General features: G+C 28.7%; 2 protein-coding genes across 8 annotated transcripts; one reads left to right on the top strand and one right to left on the bottom strand.

The window, feature by feature from the left end:
• Positions 1-1,866: 1,866 nt before the first annotated feature.
• LOC113854433 (E3 ubiquitin-protein ligase RMA1H1-like) lies at positions 1,867-5,454 on the bottom strand. Of its 6 annotated transcripts, none has more exons than XM_027485400.1 (2): positions 5,134-5,453; positions 1,867-3,090 (listed from the first exon to the last, which is right to left on the bottom strand). In XM_027485400.1, the coding sequence occupies exon 2, from the start codon at positions 3,045-3,047 to the stop codon at positions 2,271-2,273; it is 777 nt and encodes a 258-aa protein (XP_027341201.1). In that variant the 5' UTR covers positions 3,048-3,090; positions 5,134-5,453; the 3' UTR covers positions 1,867-2,270. The 6 variants fall into 6 exon arrangements, with proteins under 6 accessions (XP_027341201.1, XP_027341206.1, XP_027341205.1 ...); XM_027485405.1 differs by having other exon boundaries at positions 2,034-3,090; positions 5,368-5,440; XM_027485404.1 differs by having other exon boundaries at positions 2,071-3,090; positions 4,872-5,454.
• A 10,024-nt stretch (positions 5,455-15,478) lies between these two features.
• LOC113854692 lies at positions 15,479-19,224 on the top strand. Of its 2 annotated transcripts, none has more exons than XM_027485846.1 (8): positions 15,479-15,823; positions 15,900-16,040; positions 16,188-16,280; positions 16,380-16,506; positions 16,896-17,005; positions 17,435-17,515; positions 18,373-18,455; positions 18,604-19,224. In XM_027485846.1, the coding sequence occupies exons 1-8, from the start codon at positions 15,548-15,550 to the stop codon at positions 18,818-18,820; spliced, it is 1,128 nt and encodes a 375-aa protein (XP_027341647.1). In that variant the 5' UTR covers positions 15,479-15,547; the 3' UTR covers positions 18,821-19,224. The 2 variants fall into 2 exon arrangements, with proteins under 2 accessions (XP_027341647.1, XP_027341648.1); XM_027485847.1 differs by having other exon boundaries at positions 15,517-15,823; positions 16,896-16,999.
• Positions 19,225-20,230: the final 1,006 nt, after the last annotated feature.

Genomic DNA, 20,230 nt, shown 5'->3' with positions numbered 1-20,230 from the left:
TCAATAAAGACATTGAGACAGGTGATTTGTTTGCTAACGAAAATGATTAGTTGATGCTGCGTCAGACAGTAAATTAGTATAAGAAAGCTTCAATTTGAAGATGGCCACAAATCGCCCTTTAATTATTATTGAATCATGTTGATGTTTCATAAGGGTTTATAAGAAGGAAAAGAAAAGAACAGAAAAAGATGTATGTGCACATACCTTATACATGTGGCTTCCCATATGATGGTGATGGCAGGTAATCGTCATCTATCATCCACAATCAAACTTGTGATATACAGCTTAGAAACTAAAGTTTGAAAAACATATTGCATTAATGTAATTACCCTTTTTTAATAAATAATTTTTAACATATTATTCAAGATATATAATAATAATAAGTTGTAAATTTATTAAAAAATATATTATTAATAGATTAAACTCATAATTTTAAACAAAAATTTGTTTTATAAATTGTACCCTGTGCCTTTAAACATAAGTGCAAAAACAGTTCAACAAAAGCTATGTCTCCCACTGAGTTCTAAAGCTTTCTAGAATAGAGTTTACGTGAAAAATTCTCTGTCTATTGTGCTCTCCAATTTCATCGTTTAAGCTAAGGATGAATGTGACTGCTCTTTGACTCTTTCTGTTACTTAGAAGTTATTCTTCAATCACTTCGATCAATAGTTAGGCCAATAAATCACTTTCATTTAATAAAAGTAGTAAAAAACAACTTTTTTGATGTTTTCCTATTTTGTTCTTATGCCCAACATTCATCATGTTTTTAAGGACTAAGATTGGGAAGGCAATGTCTTTGCGTTTGGGTTTGGGAACTTCCTATTCTCAGCTTCATTCAATTTTTCTTGCTGTTCAAGTGTTGATGATTCAACTCATTTGGTGTCTTCTATATACCTTTTTCTTTCTTTCATGTTTTGTTTATTAAATAAAAAATTATTTTAAAATGCATTGTTATTCTAATTGGTTAAAGTTTTTTGAGGTTCAATTGTCTTGAATTTTAATAGAACTAATTTTAAGAAAATTTATGATAAAAACATAATTTGTATTGAGAAAATATATTTTAAATGAATTTATAAAAAATATTTTCGTTTGACTAATGAAATAAAATTATTTTTAAAGTGTAAATATATGCAATCAATTATACTCATTAAAAATGAAAAAAAAATCTTAAAACCAGTTTTACATACTACTAAATTGATTTTGACAATCAAGAAAATTTACCAAACACACAAAGATACTGTTGCACAACTCGGTTTAAAAGTATGGAAACGTGACTTTCATTTGCAACCAACTTAGCGTTAAAGACCGGAAACCTGATTTTCATTTGCAACGAAACAAGGTAGAGGGTTGTGTAGCCAAAAGAAACAAGATAAAGGTGTTTGAAAAACCTTATTTCATCTTATGAATTTCTTATAAATTCTTTTTTAAATTTAATTGCAATGCATTTTATACTATTATTCAATCATAGATTACCATATAATTAAAAAAAGATTAAAAAAAACATGTCTAAGATAATTTTTAATTGGTCAAAATCAAACCCTTCTTTTAATTTATTTTAAAAATTTATAATTAAGTTTATAAAAAACTTCTCATTTAATAATAATAACTTATTAAATGAATATTTAATAAAACTATTTAAATATCATTTTGAGAATCATTAAATATATAGATTAATTGATAAAAAAATCATTTCCTTTCCATGTGATCTCGACTTTGATTGAATAAATACAATCATACTAAGTGAAGAATGTTTTTAGTTTAGACCAAAAAAATCATTTCAATAAGTTTTTCTCAAAAAATGAATAGTAATTAACACTACAATATGCAGTTAGGAAATAAAATTACCACAAAATTCATTTCATATCTCATTGAAAATATTTTTCCATTTCTTTTATAGAAAATTATTTTTTGGACAAAGTAATGGGACATTTGACTCTTTCGACACTGAACACACTCGAATCTGCCTTTACTCATAAGCAAAGCCATCCAAGTACTAAATTAAATTATATACCTTTCTTCATCTTCTACCATACAGAACTTCTAGACTATATATACGATAGCCAAAATTAAATATAACAAGTTGATAATAAATGCAAACTTATTAAAACGTCTATTTCATGTAACTTCTCTCAAATATGAGACAGGTAACATTACTAATTACAAATATCTCATCACTGGACAGCTCTAAAAGATATGATCCAACTGGCATAGCCTGCATCCTGCTTGTATTCTATACACTGATGCGTTGAACAAAAATTATGGCGTAGAAATCAAAATAAGAGAAGACACAAAACTATGCAACACAGAAGGAAGAAACAGATTCTACTGAGTGACCTATCAACTTGCATTAAATGCCTCCTGATCCTTGGATTACTGCTCCCTGAAAGATCATATGAATTTGGGTATGTGTATATGTTAGTCATCTGGTTTCCAAAGACTCTTGCATATATCATCTCACCAAAGACTCCATATGTTGTATCAAATGCGTTTGTCAGTGAACCTCCTGTGTTGAACATGGATGAAGTGTAACTGCCTGGAACTGAGTTGAATTGTTGAGGTTGATGGCGATAATGGTGATGATAAAGTTGAGAAGTAGGTTGGGAAATGGTAGCAGAATCAAGTGACCTTGCTGAGTTAGCCACCCATGAAGGACCAGATGGTCTTCGCGGTACGACGATCCCAACTTGGTGACCCTTGCCCTCAGAAGATACCGAGGTTTGGCCGCGGCCATATAGTGGAACAAGGGATGACTGAGATATTTCTGATTTGCATACTGGACATTGTTGGTTCTGCTTCTCTTCATTTTCAGACGAGATGCTATGGGAATTGAGCCATTTGTAAATGCAGGGCCAGCAGTAGAGATGGCCACAAAGAGTGACCACTGGATCTTGCACACACTCGAGGCATATGTTGCAATCAAAGCCGCTAGCATTTCTATCAGAATCTGCAGCATCATCACTGGAACATTGCCACATTTCCAGAGACGATTTATCTTTGAAGGAATTTATTTGGGGCACAGCCTCCTCAAGATACTGATCTAAGGCCATTTCTCTTTTGTCTTACAATGAGTTCTCTGAAGAGTGCCTGAATCTGAAAGGCAAAAACATACATTAAGAAAAGTGAGCGCTTGCTAATAGACAATGCTCGATAAATGAATTTTTGTCGATATTGTAAAAGCTAAAAGGTTTTAACATCAGAATACAAATTATTGAAATTAATAAGAGAAAAACATTATCAGAACTTAAGTTATAAAAAGACAAAATTACATTCAGAACAACATATTCATGTTTTATTATAAAATTCCATAGAACGCTATAAAATCAATATGAATTTTGGCATCTTTAATTCTCTATCTCTCACTAATCCTTTTGAAGGAAATTACAACCCCTCTAGCAATTTTCCCAGGGTGAGTTTGGATATATAACTCAATTAAGTGCTTATTCAATAAGTTCTTTTCGTATGGTGCCATGTGCTATAAATTTAACAATGAAACTTATTGAAATAAGTTAAAATCAACTTATTTGATAAACTATACTAAGAAGTTTATTGAAATAAGTTAAAAAAAACTTATGAGAGTCATAAATTATTTTCATAAGCTCTTCCAAACTTGCCCTAAGAGAGCACAACCAGTTTTGGTAGGTGAAAATCAGCTGACCTATTCAATTTTCCAGTTGTGATAACACAAACATCATGTGATTCACTCTTGTCAAATAATTAATCTTGCTCTGAAGAAGAGTACCACCTAACAAAGATGTTTAATTTCTTCAGAACAGTTATAAATAACCCCACAGTTTTAATCTCCTTTGTAAAGAAAACAAAGATTCCAAATACAGGCTTAAGTACATGAGGATCTGCAACTGCAACCACTTAGTCTTCTTGTCATTAATAGCACAAAAATAAACAACAAAAAGAAGACAGTTGAGAATTTAAATATGCTATTCAGCCAGCCCTATTCCATCTTTATTTGACATCCAGGACTCATTTTACTCACCTAACGCCTTAACTAAATCAGAAAACTATTTTCGAGGAGGAATCTAACAATAGAAGGAGTAGCCAACCCAATGCAATGTTCATATATTAACAACCAAAATTAAAAGAAAAATATTAATATCATCCCTTAATACTGAGTTTAAACACCTAAAAATAATAAAATTTTATTAAAGAAAAGGCACATATTATACTTTTACATCTTCAATGTAAAGTTTACCATTTTTGGATACTTAAAATTAGTCCAAAGAGGGTTTAAAATAAATAATAATTGTCTACCCCAAAAAAATAACTGATAATTAAATTAAAACTAATGTTCCTTAAGGGAGAAATTTATGAGGGGGAGAGAAGGGGTTCTTCCAATTGAGAACCAAGACTCTACGCAGAAGAACATGAACAATCTCAGTGATGTTTCTCTGAACTTGTATAGAGAGGGAGGAAAAACAAATTCTAACGTATGAATCATTGACTAAATCAATCTTGTGGGATATTTTAGAGATTCCAACGGCGATTAAATTTCTCCCCCATAAAAGAGATTGAATCTCTAACGAACCGTGGAACCTGTACTAAAAAACATAGACCAAAGTGCACTCAACTGAAACAATATAAGTAACAATCAAACTTAATGAGTTGAGAAATTTTAACATCGTGAGAGAGAGAGAGGGGGGGGGGGGGAGAGAGGAACGGTTGCCAAAATCTACCATATTGGGCACAAAAAAAAAAAAAAAAACAATAGCATAAACATTCAAGGTAAAAAAAGAAAGAGAAAAAATTAAGGGTTTAAAATTCCATGAATTTGAATAAGAAAGGGTCAGAAAAGTGAATACAAGGTTTCAACCCTTTCAACATAAACCTCTGAAAACCTCCTTAAACGATACAGAAACCTTGTTCAGATGATGTGCCCTCAAACAAACCACGATTGAACATATCAGGCAAAGGCACCAACACGTATTGTAAAACATGAAGAAATCCCAAAACAGAGGATCGAGGAAAAAACAAGGCTTCCTTTGACAATATAGAAAAAAGAAACACTTTTTATTGAAGATTTCAACACCCAGATGAACCCAGAAGCCAATTGCATGCCCCCCATGAGAGTGGCATAGAGAGAGAAGGGAGAGAGAGAGAGAGAGGTATGTGAATACTTACAGAAGAAAACTGGAGAAGGGAAAGAGTTGGTAGTTGAAGGGTATAGTGTAGCAAAGTGGAAGCTGTGAAAACCTTGGAATGTGAATGAAATGGAAGGAAGAAAGAGAATGTGATTTTATTTTTTATAGAGTAACAAAGTAAGGGAAACTTCAGCAGTTGCTTCCATCAAGCTTCCACCACTGGTACGGATAATAAATTAATATCATTTAAAGAAAAAAAATAAAAAAAACTTGCCCAACGTGGCGCCACACGCCACGGTTTTGCCCACTGGAAGCCAACTTCTCAGGTGCCTAATCTGATCTTGGATTTTTTGTTCATATTAACAAATGCTATGTATATATTCCTTTTTGAGGAGAAATAAACCCATATATCGTATGTATTTATTTATACTAGTCACAGAGGTGGTTTAAATTTCATCATCACTTACTGCTATACTTACTACATTAATATATAAGTTGAAGTTTTGCGATTTCGACAGAAAAAAAGAAAAAAGAAAGGGCTGAGTGTTACTTAATACTACATTAGTGCTATAAGAAGATTATTAGGAATATTTTTTAATATATTTATATTATTAATAAACATTTTATTAATAATAATTATTCATATTTCTAAAATTAAGTTTTAATAATAAAAAATAATAGTAGTCTAAATATTAAGGAGTTGTTTGAGAATGAAAGTTTTGGAAAAGGGAAAAAGAAAGAGTAAAACTTATATTTAAAATTAATATTTTAAAAAATTAAAAATATAAATTAATATATTAATAATATATTTATCATCATAAATAATATAAAATTTAAAATTTAAAAATATATTCTCCTCTCTTTCCTTTGAAAAATCTCTTCTTAAATATATTCTAAATTACTCTTTATATTGAGTTAGTGGTCTAATGTTATAAACAGATGATGAAAAAAAATAATTACTAAAGAAATCATATAAGAATAAATAAATGAAAGATTTATTTTAGAAAATGAGAAACCAAATAAAAAAATTATCATTTTTTAAGAATTAAAAATTTATTTAAACCATTAAAATATGGCACTCATTTATCTTTTGGAGGATAAAATTATACAGTTAAAAATAAAAAAATATTATATTTTAAGCATTTTTCAAAAATTAATTTACTCTACTTTTCTATATATAGGTCTAGTTGTAGTTGTAAATTTAAATACCTTTAATGAATACACAAAAAGCTTATAATAATTTGACAGTGTATATTTGATAATTAAAAAAAAGAATTTATATTTATGGTGCATGACATAAAGGAAAATATCCAGATTTGTCATGTGATTATTTAAAAAGTAAAATAAATAATGATTTGATAAAAAGAATAAATGATGAAAATATAAGTATTTTCAATTAATAAGTGACTCTTTAAGATGAATTTTGTATGGGATGAGATCCCATCCGTGAATCATTCACGGCTAAAATCATGACCATTAAATATTTAATTTATTGAAAAAATGAACGGTTAGTTAGTTGAAGTACTGCATGTAAATCTTCACTTGATAAAATCCATGCCCACAGTATATTGCTGCACTGTACAGACGCACGCAGAAGAAGAAAAGTGACATCCCCTGTTTACATCTCAAAATAAATACATATTTAGGGGCTTTTAATATTCGAAGCATTACCCAATATTTTTAACATTTAAATTTTTTTTAAACAATAAATAAATTACATTTATTTGAAAAAACTAGAAAAAATATGCATCATGTTTTATTATCAAAATATACATAAAATGCCCTGAAGTTGTTACGCTTTAACATTTCAAAGCTCTTTTAGCTTCAATCTTGCAAGTTGTAGTGATAATAGCATTTGAATAAGCACATACGAGACAATTTATTAAACGAGAGTGCATGATTTTAAATGATGCCTTATACTTTATTCTTTTCCCCAATGATCATTTATATTTAAATTTTAAATTAAAAATTAATAGATATATTGATTACTGTTATTATTATTAAACAAATATGTTTATTAACTAATAAAAAATTATTCTGACTTAACTTGTGATTTAAAGTCATAATAAATATAACCGTGTTAAATATTTAAAGAATAAATCTTATAATTGATTTACATAACTGTGTTAAAAAGAATTATAATTAATTTATGTGCTTAATTAAAATGATTGGTTAATTATAATTTTTTTTAAAATAAATAAATACATTCATATTTTTTTGTTTAATGACAAAATCATTATTATGAATACTCCCTTTTAAATAAATAATGTCTTTGCACGACACCACTTTCTCTTTATGGAGCAAAATTTATATAATCCATGACAAATTCAATAATAGCCAATTTCATAATTACATAGATTAAAATTACCAATTTTAATATTTTGAAAGACTTTCTTTTTTCATTATTATAAGAATTAAATCAACAAATACCTAAAATTTTAGGGAATAACATGGTATATAACTTATACCTTTTCTTACTATTTCACTCAATTAACCCATTTTTATTCATAAATAACATTTTAGTTACAATTTTGATATTATTGATTTACATCATACATAATTTCGATCTCCAAATATTTTTAATCAATTGAATATTTCTATTTTAAAATATATTGACCATTTTATAATACAAAGTTACTCAAATTTTCTCAAAATTTTTACCAATGAAATTAACTAAATTGTTTTACAATTTCTGTTGAACCAAAATCGTCAACTAAAATATTAGTTCTTATTAAACGATAAAACTAAAAACCTCATATTTAACGTTAATTTCACACTCTTCAAAATTTTTTAAATTTTATCAAAGATTTTGTATTTTTTTTATTTATATACTTTTAAAATTATTTTATATCTCAATTTTATTATAGGATTTAATATTTAGATGGAAAATACAAATTTGATTATGCTAAATAGAATAAAAAATGATGGAGGGTGTAAATTTGTTTGGTTTTAAAAAAAGGGTTTTAATTACCTAAAATTTTATAGAAATTAAAACTACGTATTTTATAAATTAAGAGGCTAAAAATGCAATTAAATATAATAAAATTACTTATTTTTGCTCTCCCCTTCTTAATTATGCACATGTAATTCTTATTTGGTTTGGAAAAAAGGACATTATTCTATATTTTGATTGTAGGAACTTGATTTTAAAATAAAATTTATTTATTTAAATATATTGATAAATTTGTCTTTTATTTTGCAAAACACTATTGTCAGATTAAATTAAACTGTATGTATTACGTATACAACCATTTAAATTGAGGTATATATAGTAATTTTAAATCTTAATATCTATATCTATTTATCTATATGTGCATGACAAGACGATAATTTGTAAAAATTAATGAAAATTATTAAATAATAATATAATTATATTTTGAGAGTGTTTCTTGTTATATCAAAAGCTAAATTTAAGTTTGAAGTATTCCCTTTTATATATAATTAAGTTGATATGCTTTTATTTTAGTAAAGTAATTTAATTTGATTTTTAAATTTATTTTTATTATCTAATTTAAAAATATTCCACATGAATGAAAGTTTATTTAAATATTTATTCATATAAAAATATTGGTATTACGACAGATGAAAACCTTTTTCAGCTCAGGATAAACAGTTTAAATAGAAAGTATTAGTATTTATATTATAAAATTATATAAATTTTGTAAAATAATATAAATTAATATCTCTTTATAGTTTTAAACATTTGCGCAAATTTTGTAAATTTTAAATAATCTATATAAGTTAGTATGTCTTGGATTATTTTCTTTTTATGTAAGAATTAGTATTGATATTGATGTTTAATTCACGAAAGTGAATATTCCACTCCAAATTATCTCTGTCTCGTTAAAATGGCCAGAACGTATTCTAGAACATTTCGTATGATGGAAGTTTACATGAAAAAAGTGTTATAAAAAAGGTTTATATATATATATAAACATTGACATCTAAATATCGATATTACGAAAGATGAAAGCCTTTTCTTAAGCCACGTGGATGAACAGTTTAAACAGAAACGTATTAGCATTTAAATTATAAAATAATATAAATTAATATATCCTTTTAGTATTAAATATTTACACATAAATTGTAAATGAAATACATTAATATTTAGACAATGTACGTAAATTTATACGTCTTGTTTAAATGAAATATTTATATAAAAAATATTTTGAAGTATAATTTACCAAAGTGAGTATTATATTAAGAATGATATCTGCCTCGTACGATAAAACGGTATGAATGTATTTTAGCGATATCTATACCGAGTTATTTGAACTTTTTAATGAATAATAAGTTATACAATGGATAATAATAAAATAAATTACCAAATCAAATCAAAATTAAATGTGATGTTACATATATATATATATATATTAAATGAGAATAACAATTATAAAATTTAAAATGTAAATTAAGATTATTAATATTTTATCTACTTAATAACCAGACAGTCGTCCATCATTTGTGGCACTAAACTAGTCTACTGAAAGATTGAGTTCCTCTGAAGTAAAAAAAATGTAGTAAAAGAATAAAATTCTATCTATCGTTAAATCTAAATTAATTATTTTTATAAAATATTTTAATTCAAATTGACAGTAAATAAAACTATTATTTACACTTTTATATATTTTTTCTCGCTTTAAATGGGTGAAATCCACTAGTGAAATGACGTGAACCAAACGGAGAGGCCGTGCAAAGTATGCTCCAGGGTAGCCTTGAAGTGGATGACGTGCACCAAACTCTTCTATTTTCAGCCATTAAATTAGATCAAAACTCAAAAGATGGTATGAATCCGAAGGTCAATTTCTGAGAAATAATTTATGACGCGTGCAGCATTTGTGTCACATCTGCATCCACCACTCAAATCGGAGCAATATACGTGGGATGACTCATTTTTATTTTCGTTTGATACCTTCAGCATATGGATCATCATTCATTGAATTTTGCTTATCAAAGCCAATGTTAGTTAATCTAGATCCTCACTTTATTCTTTAAAGTTTTTTAATTCTAACATTTTAATCTCTAAAATATTTAAAATATTATATTAATTTTTAATTTTTTTTTTATCATTTATTATAGTTTCTAATATTAGACTTTGTTAAGAAAACTTTAATAAAAATCTTAGTTGTTATGTTAAGTATTACGTCAAAATTTTATTTGATAAAAATGATAATATTTTTAAAAGTTCACGTGATATTTTTAATTATAGAATGGTGTTGTTATGTTTGATATTTTTTTGTCCAAACTTAATAATATATTTTCTCATTTGTGTAAAAAAAAAATCACACACTAAGTACACGCAGAATTTCGCTTAAATTTTTGTTTATAGTTATATTTAGAGGTGAAATATTTAAAGATTGAAGTTTGTTGTAGTGAAAGAAGGGTCAACAGATGGATAATTCAGTGGAAAAAAAAATTCTTAATTCATTGAGTCAACTTTTTATTTTGAGACGAAAAATCTTAAGTGTTCAATATTTTGGGAACGAATAAAATAGAAAAATTAAATCAGTGGCTTTTAATCGTGCATTATTTTTGTTTTCTATTTATTTGATGAGGTTTTTTCATTGATAGATATATGTATCAGCCCTTAGTAACGTTCTACTTTTCTCATTTTTTAGTGTTCTGCAAGACTGTGAAGACTTCAAATCGTTCTGATTATCATCGACCTTCAACATAGAGAACCCTGATGAACTAGTTGGATCATTGGTCTTGGCCGCATATATCACCGACAACTAGGAATTATGATTACAAAATCCCTTTTCTGTCACACATGCCTCCATTGGCAGGAATTTTGATGAGGATGAAAGGAAGTCTTTTGATGGTATTTCTGCCTTACGAGAACAATTATTGATGAAAGCATTTGTGCTTCACCTTCTCGTGTTGAGGTGAAGCTTGAGTATGGATTGGGAGGGAGTTCATTGGGTAGGCAAGTGGTTCTAGTGTCTTAGATTTCTATTGGGACTGAGAATTTTTTCTTGGCCAGGGTCACTGTGGCAGATCGCATGGCGATGAATATTCAGAGTTCATGAGATAGTAAGGAGTAGGAAAGTTCCAGTTATAGTGGTAATTATCTAAATGTATAGTCAATGAGGAAAAAAATGGTAAGTGTTATTGAGTCAGAGCAATCTGCTTGGTCTAGTGCTAGTGCTACTTCAAAGTTGGCTTATGCAAGTGTTCTTGAGAAGGTGTCTTCTAGTATATAACAATTAAAGGACAAAGAAGCCTAGAGGCGCATAACATATATGCTGATATGTTTGGCAAATGAGTCATTAAATCAGAACGACATTGTTTTACAATTAAAAGTGTCACGCTGACTTTCAAAAATGACGTCGTTTCTACTAAACGAAATTCTGATATAGCACTTAACATGACAACTCAATATTTTGTCACAGTTTCTTAACGGAGTCAGACGTCAGATACTACAATAAATGACAGAGAAAGAAGTTAGGGACAGATATGATATTTTAAATGTTTCAAGACTAAAATGTTAAACTTAAACTCTATCAAGAACTAAAGTGAAGATTTAATCTATTAGTTTCTATCTTAAGGTCAATGATTAAAAATAAACATAAATGTTTATTTCGTTTTTAAATATAACTTAGTATTGTTTTATATTTTTTATAATTATTTTATTTTAAAGAAAACGTTTGATTTAATCCGCAATAGAAAATACTCGTTTTCTTAAATATGAGTATCGCTTATAATAGACTTCTGCATGTTTAATCTCTTAGTTCCGGCAAGATAACTATTTTTAACGGTGAAATAAATGATTAAAGAATATATGTACATGATTGATTGGCTTATCCAGTACACAAAATAAAATAAACACACTCCAAACAGAGCGTTGATAAATGATTTGATTAGTTATCGTGCCAATTACCTAACCGTAAACCGACAAAGTTCTATTTTGTTATTATTTTTTTAATCATTTCGATCGCTTCTATAATTTCATGGATAGAACCAATTGCTTTATCCACGCTCTCGTTGTTGTTAAGCACAAGCAAATATTATTTAGTGTTTATTGTTCTTAAAACAATATTGCTTACGCATGGTGCTTCAATTTAATCTAAAAGAACTGAAACATTACTTAATCATTGCCCAATAAACAGAAAATAAAGATTCATGTGATTTTTTATTATTTATATAATTTTTTTAAAAAAGTGGTTATTATTTATTACTGTTTAACTTTTAATTTTAATTATTTATGTATAGTTTAATTATAATTTATTATTATCATATTTTAAAATGAAAATTTTTTTTATCATTTATATCTCATTATTTCCTCCTCCCACCAAAAATATAAACGGGGCGTATTGCTAGTGTCACTTATAAGATTTTTTTTTGTTAGGTATAACAAAATGATATTTTTTAAAGTCAGAGGTTACGTAATATTTGTAAGTTTAAACAGTTTAAGATTATTTTTCTCCCAATTTATAATTACTGTTAGCCTAAATCACACATGGTAAATTTCTAATACGTGACTTATTACTAAATAAATCAATCACAAACATGCAAATACAATAAAATTTTATATCACTACATTAACTTTTTGATTTACAAAACAATGTACTTGTATACAACGGATACATTAAAAATAAAAAAACTCAACGAGTTTAATAGAAAACAAAGCTAGTATTTCACATGCAGTTATACAAAATATTGGTTTTGCTTTCTTTTATACCCATTCAATATTTCCTAAACAATTATTGTAGATTGGATTATTCACACTAAATAGCATTTAAGAAAATTCTGCTATCATTAACACTATTTGTGTCACACGTAATCTTAGTATTTGTTTGTGAATCGTGTCGAACAGGGTTCTGTTGAAATAAAAAAAAAATATTTTCAAAAAGTTATTAAAATAAAAATTTTCGTTTCAACTAATTTGTAAACTCCAGTAAACTACTTAATTAAAGGGGGTTCACATTCGTTAATTTTGCTGTAGTTTATTTTTACTTTTTCTGCAGATTGTGGAAATAAATAGAGTCTAAACCATAGAGAAAAAAGGGTTTTTGGGTAAGCCAAGGGATACTGGAATAAAGGTTAATGAAACGAGTAAAACAATAAATTAATGACATGGCGGTCTTGTAAGTGTAAATGATAATCTGAATTCTGAAACCGTGTTTAGTGGGAACGACGATGGAACATGTGCGGTCACGCGGCCTGGTCGTGTCAAGTGTCAACTCATCTCTCCAATTCTTAATTATCTAAACCAACCTCAACAAGTCAACATATGTTCATACTTTTGATAGTTAATAACGTAGTAACGGGTCCATTTCGGCTTCAGTGTTATTTAATTTTGTGACTTTTCAAGAACAAAAATCACTGCACAGAAGAAGAAGAAATATAATCTTTTAAGTATCTACATTTATATATATATATATATATATATATATATTATTAAAGTTATAAATTTGTAAGAAATTTTCATGCCAAATTATCATCGTCCTGAAACTATCAGTTGTGAATATGACGGCAATTAAACATTTGACTATTCAACAGTCTTCTATAGGGAGGAACTTCTAGTCTTCTATGGGGAAGCTTCCAACCGTCCACCGTTCTCTCATATAAATTCCTTTACTGTTAATGAGAATAGGTAGGGTATAGATAGTGTAATATAGTATTCATTTTTATATATGTATTTTAAAAAAATACTCATATTTAATTTTATATTTACGTGGATATGAATATTAATTCTCGTATCTGTATTCTTTAAGTACTCGTGTACCCATTATTTGTGTTTATTTAAGAAAAAAATATTTATAAAAAAAATATATTTATATAACTTCACATGAATAATATAATAATACAAAAATTTAATATGTAGTTATCGAATAAAGTACAAACATAGATAAAAAAACAAATATTTAAAGATTATAAATTTAATGAATAACGTTTCATAATTGTTAAGTTTCAATGAGACAGACACTGAGAATGGGAATAGAATTAGAGTAGAGAAGTTTAATACTAATAACAGAAAGTGGATATATAAAATATTTTTTTTAATTTTTGAATTTGAAATTGTAAGAAAAATAATAGATTTAATTAAAATAATATATATATATATATATATATATTAATACTAATATTTTTAACTCATATACTATACAAAAGTATTTTATCAAAAATATAAAGTTTTAAAAAATTATTTTAATGAATTAAATATTTATAATGTATATAAATTTTAAAAGAAAAAATTTGAATAAAAGATAAATAGTTATAGTGAAATTTTATAATAAAGAAATATACGTGTATATTAAAAAAATTATACTTTTTTATCTTAAAAAAATTAACAAATAAAAATTAACAATCATTTTTTATATTTATATCTTTTCAAAAACTTTTTTGAACGTGAATAAATAGTAAGAATAATATTGTTTAAATTCAATAGATTATAGTTGTGATTGTAACATATATGTTGTATAGAAAAATATAATTTTAATATTATTAATAAAAAATAAATTTACAGTAACAGCAGGTGATCGTAAAATTTATAAAATATTTATAATATTTTTATTATTTATCATTCACTTTATGATTTAAATATCAATATGATTTTATTAACAAAAATATTTGTGTAAAAAATATTTTATGTGTCATATATAAATAATATTTTAAAAAATTCAATCTCATATTAACTATGTAATAATTAAATTGTATTAGCCTAATTAAACGATATAAAATAGTAAATAAATTTTTTTATTAAAAATATAAATCAAAATAATTTTTTTGGTTTACTTTATTATTAAATATATTTTTATATTAATCTTATATAATTTTATATAAGTAATATAATAATATAAAAGTTTAATGCATAATTGTAGAATAAAGTTTATATATATATATGCATACCCATACCTGCACCCATCCACATTAAATTTTGCGAGTTTTTATCCACATCCATACCTGTATAGTGAGTAAATATTCTACCCATTTTGGATAAATTTTGCGGGTGACCATCGAGTACTTTACCCATTACCATCCCTATCCTTTACATATATGTATCAGAAATAACTTCATTATATTAATGTAAAATTTAATATAAATATACCATCTTTTATTAAAAATAATCAGATAAAATTACTATACCATAAAATTATCTCTTCAAACATTTAATACAACTGTATTTATTAAAATTTTAATTTTTGATTAATTATTACGTTATTCTATGATAATATTAATGTATCAATATAAATAAAGAATTGTTATTTGCACATCTTTTTAACTATTCGCACAATTATTTTTATTATGAAATTTAAAATTTATTTTACAAAAGATCTTTTAAAAATTAAATCATAGTAAAAGAATAATATGTAAAAAAAATGGCGATGCAAAGTATCAAAAGCAATGTATTATTTGGGCCAAGTCATAATTTTGGGCCCATTACGATAGTGCAGAGTGAGGAACAACCGAACAAATCCTTGGGCGAAGTAAAGCAGAATAGGAATGAAGGCATGACGGTATCGTCTGTTCCTTGGACAAGGCCCTTCCAATTCCGGTGCTGGAACAAAACCCACGCACTTCTCACGCGCCATTGCCATTCGTATTCACCACTCTCCAACACTCACACGGACATGGCTGAAGGGGTTATCTCGTTAGAGGAATGGCAGGGATGGGGCACCACCTCTCCAATTCCTACCATGGTTGCGCAAATCGTTCACGATCTCAAGCTTCTAGAACAAGATTTCCATTCTCAAATGAGTTTTGGCGGCAATGGCGGAAAGTTGCAGGTAACCCTTACCAATTTACCGGATTCACCTTCTTAGTCTTTCGTTTAATAACTCCGTTGTGTTCTTAAATGGTTAGGGAAATTTTGGAATACAGGAAGATAAGAAACATCGTGCAACCTATCAGGCTTTGGCTGATTCCGAAATGAAGCTTCAATTTTATACTGCTAGACAGATAGCTTGTCGCGTACTTGGTAGCAGGGGTTACCTTTGCCAGAAGGTTCCTTTGTTTATTCTTAAAGTTGTAGTGAGCGATTAATGGATTTTGCTTATTAACGTGTGTTTGAAAACCCTTCCTAATCAAGTTAATCCTTATTAACGTTGATTCAAACACGCCATTCATTTTTTTTCATTTATTTATTTGTAGTGCTGGCTTCCTATGGAGGATTGTATGTGTTCAAAAATTGCGTCCTGCTCGCTATTCCCAGGAATAAAGTTTTGGTTGTATATGCATCCCAAGGTTTAGTTAGTGCGGCTTGTCATTTGGTTACGGTTCTCTATTTTTTGGTTTTTTGTCTGTTTCTCACAGTGCATTTACTTTTTGGGTTGTCCAATGTAGGATTTCTTGAGACAGAACAACACTGGTAAGCTTTTGTGGCAAGTGTTTGGCGTTGGTGCTGCAACTTTGTGCCTTTTTGGGGTTCCTGAACATGAAGAAATTATGCTGGATTCCTTTAAGCTGGCAGGTCTCTCTCTTGGTTTATATCAATCGACTGTGACTGTGGGTGTTGTTTATTGATGTAGTCAAGAGTTCAACCTCAGAATTCATATTCTTGTGTATCTACAATTTCTGCTGTCTAATATTTCTTGGAGAGTTTAACGTTGCTGACTCTTGCGGCTTCAAAAATACTCGAAGAAATAAAACATTCTATGCCAAATTTAGACATGGATAAATGGTTATATTTCCTCATTTGGAATGGTTCCTTATTGTAGCAGTATGTTTAAACTTTAAATTGGATCACCGGCATCACTTTAGATACTGGTGCATGATTTAAATTAATAGTTCATCATTGTCATGTTGGATCTTCCTGTTCTTTGTGTTTTAATATCTGGCTGTAAATTTACCTTAATTCAGGAAAGAGTAAGGTGTGGTGCCTTTATCCCAACAAGAGTGCAGTTTTAAAATCAGTTCAAGATGCATTTGGTCAGGAACCAGTCGCAAATGATGAAGCCACACCAGCAAAGGTTTTATTTAAACACTAACTATCACAGTATTTTTACTTGTTGATTAACAAATAATGCTAGTGATTTTGTCTATTCTTGAGAGTTGGGTGTGTGAATACACTGAAACAATATGCACTATTTGAGTCCATTCAATTATTATTACATAATACAGATTCTACAGCAAATTCATAATTCAAGCTCCGAATTACATTGCTAAGAGGTGTGAGGAAAGTTACAAAATTAAATGGATTTATTGGCACTGCAAATCTGCAATGACAACTTACAAGTAGCCTTTCAATCTATGAGAATTTATTTTTTATTTTATGTCAAGTCAGTAGCACATGTAAAATAATATCATTTATTGTTGCTGATTTTGACATTATGATATAGATTTTCCAGTTTTCCATTTGGTGCAATCAGATATTAATTTTCTTTTTGATTATGGAGCAGTTAAAAGTAGATACAACTCTGCATTTTATTTTGATTGATGGGACGTGGAGCAATTCAGCAGCAATGTTTAGGCGTCTTCAGGTTACTTCTGGGTTCCTTTCTTCTTCCTTAAGTTGTATATTTGCATAATATGATTCTAGTTGAGCAGAACAAAATTATCCTGCTCAATGATTGTTGGGGTGCTAAGGCAGGATAAATTCTCGTTATGTTGTATACTCAAATGTTCTAGACTTCTAGTCCTCTTACAAATGTAAGTTGAGCAACCCAATATCCCGTATGTCCTATTTGTGTTGGGCACCTGTGATGTCTGCCAAAGAAAAAGTGAAAATATAATTATTGAACATTGTTCATCTGGTACAAATTCAAGTTGGTAATTCAAAATATTGGAGAAAAAGGTAAAGTTTAATTTAATTTTAACAGTGCTGAGAAAAACTAGCACTGGTTAAGATCAGATACTTGTCCTTTTTGCTGAGAGAAGTGCTAGTGCAACATCATAATGCCTTTTTCTTTTTGATACGTGATTGGAACAGAGATGTTGGTAATATTATGTAACTTTATTTTATCATGCCTTGTTGCCCTAGGATGAGAATGTCAATGTAGCAGACTATACAGCAGTTAATCATAGTATGGAATTTAACTAAAGGTTGAGTTTCTTTTATAGATTCAATGTACTGACACTGCCTATTAAGAAAATTTTCCTGAGATGAAATCTTAAAGAGAAAACCATTGTTGTTGAAGAGCTAATGGATGATACATAGTCTTCATCGTCTTTTTGGACCAGAGAAGAGTAAGCTTTCATGTTTTATGAAAATTCCATCGGATCATCCCAAAGACATATTTTTAAAGTTAATGAAATGAATTAATTTATGTTGAAACACAATCTTCAAATTTTCTGTTCGAATTTGTAACTTGATGGTGTGAAATTTTATTTTCAACAGGATAAAGCAAAGTCAATCTGGGGAGATGAGGACCTTGCTTGTATATCCCTAAATCCTGGTGCTTCTGCTATGCATAAGCTTAGGTGAGTCATAAAGTGAAATTAAGATAAACTGACACCTGTGCTGCATGTTATCCGTGGCTGCTTTTTGCTTTTTCCTCTCTCATCTTTGCGATAGACGTTTTGCCATGTTTAATATAATCCAAACCTATCTATTGTATTTCAAGGGCAGGCCCCAACCGGCTTGGGATCGTACGTGTACAGCGGCAGCAGCTGCTGACCTACTCTCTGAGCTGCAACTTCTTCCCCAGTTTAGTTCCGTTGGATTGGATAAACAGGCAGAAGCAGTAGATCATGCTCTAACAATCCTATTAGAAGCCCTCACAAATAGACGGCTTCGCATGGGAAGGTCAATATCACGAAAAGTGAGGCATACCAATATCCGATAGACTTCTAACCATGTTTGTTCTGACAACTTAAGAGTAAGCCTCTTCCGAATTTTGGAAACGAAGAAATTCTTAACCCTGTACATTTAAGCTCCATACGCAAGGGTGGCTGTTGGTTATGAAGACAAATTTTCCAACTTCTTTTGCATTAATTTTTTACGAAGGTTTCAACTTCTTTTAATTTTTTTTTTTCTAAAGAATGAGGTATAGTTTTGTCCTTCCATTTACATTATTTGGATAGACGTGTACCCTTATTTTTCATGGAAGATAGAAGTATACTAATGTAATTCAGTAGTCTTATGGTTAGAATCTACCAAGTCTCGGACAGAGCATTTTGAAGAGTTTTATTTCGTGTCACTTTAAGTTTTCCCCTTGCAACTTTTTGTTTTTGTTTTATTTTTCTACTTCATCACCTTAAGGCGAACTAAATTGAGGATTATTTTATTGGATATTGGACTTTCTCTATGAAGACTTAAAATAGCATCGCTATTGCTACTGGATACTTCGAAAGTCGTGTCTTGTACTTGTAAAGAAATCCATGAAGCAGTTATTTGTCGTACTAATGTATTAAAATTAAAGTATACAAAAATTATTTTGGACCGTGATTGCGAGCATTCTGACCGAAAGTTTGCAAAAAAGCTGCATATAGTGGATAAATTGTTCATCAACCTGAAATAATACAAACATTTTCATTCCAAGAATATTCATCTTAATGTTACTTGGTTATGATTAAGGAAAACAACTGCAAAAAATTACATTAAGTAAATCTATATCTTACATATAAAATATTTTATATTTCGTTTGACCAGTGAAACGCGTATTTACAAGTATTGTAATTGTGAAGTTGCTTCAATCATCACAGAAATAAAGCAAGGCTGACAGTAGGTGAACAAACTGACCCAATAACTCCTAAAAAGCTTTGGAACTTTGCCAGCCTGATAATGTCTCCTTCCTCTTTCTCCCTTCTTCCAGGGGGACTGAAAAGCGATACTCGTGTTTCTCGAATAGCATGTTAGATTCAGGTTAAATTTGAGGGGATAACTCCATTTTTTATAAGCTTGCTTAAATTAATAAAAATGACTATTTTTTTTAAAATAAACTCAACCAGATATGTACTCATTTAATAGCAAAAGTTTCAAGTCAAAAGTCAAAACACAGAAGCCAAAGAGAAAATGGGTTCAAATGCCTTTTTCTCTTCCCTTCATTGTTTCGTCCCTGTCATCATACGGGCCTCCTCCGCTTTCGCTCTTCACAAATTTCAACCTTTTTCAATCATGTAACGTGTCTCATTTATTTTTGGGTAGATATTTACTTTGCTTTCATATGATTGGCTTAATTTGGTGATTTTTTTTATGTTGAAAGATGACACATTTGAGTCAGAGGTATCCACCAGTTGTCCCCTCCTTCAAGCTA

Source organism: Abrus precatorius, unplaced genomic scaffold, assembly GCF_003935025.1.
Source record: "Abrus precatorius isolate BTA unplaced genomic scaffold, Abrus_2018 Scaffold11, whole genome shotgun sequence".
Classification (NCBI taxonomy): domain Eukaryota; kingdom Viridiplantae; phylum Streptophyta; class Magnoliopsida; order Fabales; family Fabaceae; genus Abrus; species Abrus precatorius.
This window is presented reverse-complemented; position numbering and strand designations above follow the sequence as displayed.

Excerpts from the sequence above, each read along its gene's own strand:
- LOC113854433 (XM_027485404.1), bottom strand. The coding sequence starts at position 3,047 with ATGGCCTTAGATCAGTATCTTGAGGAGGCTGTGCCCCAAATAAATTCC.
- LOC113854692 (XM_027485846.1), top strand. The coding sequence starts at position 15,548 with ATGACGGTATCGTCTGTTCCTTGGACAAGGCCCTTCCAATTCCGGTGC. Across the intron at positions 16,041-16,187 it reads GGGGTTACCTTTGCCAGAAG|TGCTGGCTTCCTATGGAGGA; the intron begins GTTCCTTTGTTT and ends ATTTATTTGTAG. Across the intron at positions 18,456-18,603 it reads TCTGCTATGCATAAGCTTAG|GCCCCAACCGGCTTGGGATC; the intron begins GTGAGTCATAAA and ends TTTCAAGGGCAG.